We start from the raw sequence: 2,651 nt of genomic DNA, 5'->3' as shown, positions 1-2,651 counted from the left end.
ACACAGGTCCAATTACTAACTTCCAAAGCTTTCAACCACATCTCACAGCATAACTTGTTCTATTTGCTGACTAAAGACCATGAGATGCAGTTTAAAGCTCTGATAACGAGTAAGTGGTCGTTTGAGCTTAGATTATGGTGTTAGATTCAGTGTTCCTAAAGATAAGACGAGATATGAACCTCCGGGGTTAAACAGCATTTAACATCTGCTCTGATCTCCTTTCATGTGGTCTGGATTCTGTTCTTAAATGGCCTGTTGTTACATTTGAGAGGTTGTTTTACTTGACTGTCTCAGGGTGTAAAGATAATGTGTTATCAGCCAGCCTACCTTGTTTTACATAATCTGTCTGCCCCCGATAGTAGAAGAGCATTCAGTTTACAGTTTATATGGCATATTGCTGACATGTATGAGAAAGAGAATGGGCCAAATCTTTCATGAGACTCGTCATATCTTTAGTGCTGTTCTTGCAGCCGCTTTAAATCAGTGCTTCTCCTTTTCTACCCTTAATGCTGAAGTATCATTGAAAAAGACATCTAGTGATGTTTCTCTGTAGCCGACACTGACCCCTGACCTCCCTGAATTAAGCAAGTGAATAGAGGTTGACAGCGATACAACATCATTTCTGTTTTCTGTCTTTACCTGCCTAGTATCTTTGTAGAACATGTAACTGTATTCCCCACAAAAACTGTTTTCATTATACTGTATCTCTGCTTCACATTACACATTTACTGCAGCTGGCTATGAAAGTGATTCGGTTTAAACTATTTCCTGTGTGCCCCGTAGGTCCAAGGATCCAAGGCCTTCTCCCAAGGCTTCCAGGAGATGAGAGCAGGTGGTCTGCGGTCGATGTGGCAAGGTAACGCTGTCAATGTGCTGAAAGGAACACCACAGTCGACGCTACAGTGTCTTATCTACGCCCAGGTGAGTCATATGGCAGCGGACAGACTCTCCAGTGTGAATTATTTAGGATCCAGTTTCATATTTCTAATCGACGTGCACTCTCCTGCTTTGTCCAGATGAAGGTGTACACCCAAAACAGAACCCAGGAGACTCTGACGGTGCAGCAGCGTTTCGGGTTGGGCTGCGTCTCCGGTGCTGTTGCTCATGCTGCCTTCTACCCTTTAGAGGTATCAGAGACCAGTGGCAGGTCTGAATGCTCAAACATTTCTGTCCTGTCTTGTATTTAGCCATAATAGCTGAACATTGTTAAAGTATTACAAATTCTAAATGTCAGTATGTTATTTCCATGTTAATTGTGATGCTTTGGTTTGATTATTGTAAACAAATGAGATCATTGTGGAGATGTCTGTTAGATTCTACAGTATCACACACAGCAAGTTAAACCTATTCCAGCATCATCAGGCGGCACAGTTGGGACATAGATTTAAACTTGTGGCCCCTGCTTCCCAGTATCTGCCATAAAGCAGTTTCTCCTCTGTGCTGTAAAACAACATCAACACTGACTTTATTGTAAAATTCAGTGCAATCCACTGATATTTTTCTGTTGATTAATTCCTTTGTGTGCACTCTAAAAAAGTGAAAAAGTAGTGTATGCTTTAAAGGTTGCTTAGACTTTCCAGTTAGCCCCATTACATTAGCAGTATTTTTCAATAATGATATATAATAGGACTTTAGTTCTATAGCTATTTACTTAAGAAAGTTACAAAGTGCTTCACAAACAAAAAGTCAGACTGTCTGAATTATAAAACAGTGAATGTCTCATTTTGGAATTAAACTCATTACTTTAAAAATATGAATATAATCCAACTCTGATGTGCCAGCCGAAGTTTATTCAATAATCTCTCTCCTCTTATTTGCCCTTCAGGTGTTGAAAGTGAGGCTGAACCTGCAGCAATCTGGCACTTACAACGGTGTGGTGGCCTGTGCCAGATCCATTTACAGACACGAGTCTTTGTCCTCCTTTTACAGAGGATTCAAGCCTAGCATCCTCTGTATGATCCCCTACGCAGGTGTGGAGTGTGCAGTTCATCAGGTGAGACACAACGACACTCAAAAACTAAAACGCTGTTTCTCTGACAGATACTAATTGTAACTATTGGCGTCTTATTGCAGTCGATCATGAACTGGGCAAAGAGTGATCCGGCCTACAACAGTGACTCCAAACTGTTTTTCTTCAGTTTTGTGGCCTTTGCCTCTGGACAAATGACCAGTTACCCACTGGCTGTGATCCGCACTCAGCAGCAAGCTCAGGGTAATATTTCTATTTGGTTTAACACAGTTGAGTTTATTTGAAACAATCTGAGATCATGTTTTCCTCATCACCATTTGTATATTTTGCAGCTTTCAGCTCAGATTCACGCCCAGCTTCAGGCGTTTTACAAGGACTCATTGGGATATATGAAAGACGTGGAATTAGAGGATATTACAACGGCATGGGAGCCAGCTTTGTCAGGGCTGTTCCATGTGCCTTGATAAACTACACTTTGACTAGGAAATTTGAAAATCTGTTTTCTTCAGTGGAGTCTTGAGATTTAGCAAAGAGGTCGCTTTCTTTGCATGTTGAACTGTTGCTCTTAAACAAAACCTTTCAGGGTTGTGATCAGGAACACAAAGAAAGAACTGTGAACTCTTATGAATGTGAACTGAGTACACCAAAAATAACTGGAATCCTGAAACAATTGCAAGAGTCA

The 2,651-nt window shown here is 41.0% G+C and overlaps 1 protein-coding gene across 1 annotated transcript; it reads left to right on the top strand.

Moving 5' to 3' along the window:
* Positions 1 to 41: 41 nt before the first annotated feature.
* Positions 42 to 2,645, top strand: LOC111646702 (mitochondrial adenyl nucleotide antiporter SLC25A23-like). The gene is made up of 5 exons (XM_023396268.2): positions 42 to 921; positions 1,017 to 1,127; positions 1,826 to 1,993; positions 2,074 to 2,212; positions 2,302 to 2,645. Exons 1-5 carry the CDS (start codon positions 823 to 825, stop codon positions 2,487 to 2,489), a joined length of 705 nt encoding a protein of 234 aa, XP_023252036.2. The 5' UTR covers positions 42 to 822; the 3' UTR covers positions 2,490 to 2,645.
* Positions 2,646 to 2,651: the final 6 nt, after the last annotated feature.

The sequence above is a fragment of the Seriola lalandi genome, unplaced genomic scaffold (genome assembly GCF_002814215.2).
Source record: "Seriola lalandi dorsalis isolate HSWRI2012SDOR001 ecotype SW California unplaced genomic scaffold, Sedor1 jcf7180002033970, whole genome shotgun sequence".
Taxonomy (NCBI): domain Eukaryota; kingdom Metazoa; phylum Chordata; class Actinopteri; order Carangiformes; family Carangidae; genus Seriola; species Seriola lalandi.
The sequence above is the reverse complement of the archived record's forward strand: the minus strand, read 5'-3'. Positions and strand labels throughout refer to the sequence as shown.

Bases quoted from the DNA above. Each gene is read 5' to 3' on its own strand.
- LOC111646702 (XM_023396268.2), top strand. From the start codon at position 823: ATGAGAGCAGGTGGTCTGCGGTCGATGTGGCAAGGTAACGCTGTCAAT. The intron at 1,128-1,825 runs GTATCAGAGACC...TTTGCCCTTCAG, and splicing joins CTGCCTTCTACCCTTTAGAG to GTGTTGAAAGTGAGGCTGAA. The intron at 1,994-2,073 runs GTGAGACACAAC...GTCTTATTGCAG, and splicing joins TGGAGTGTGCAGTTCATCAG to TCGATCATGAACTGGGCAAA.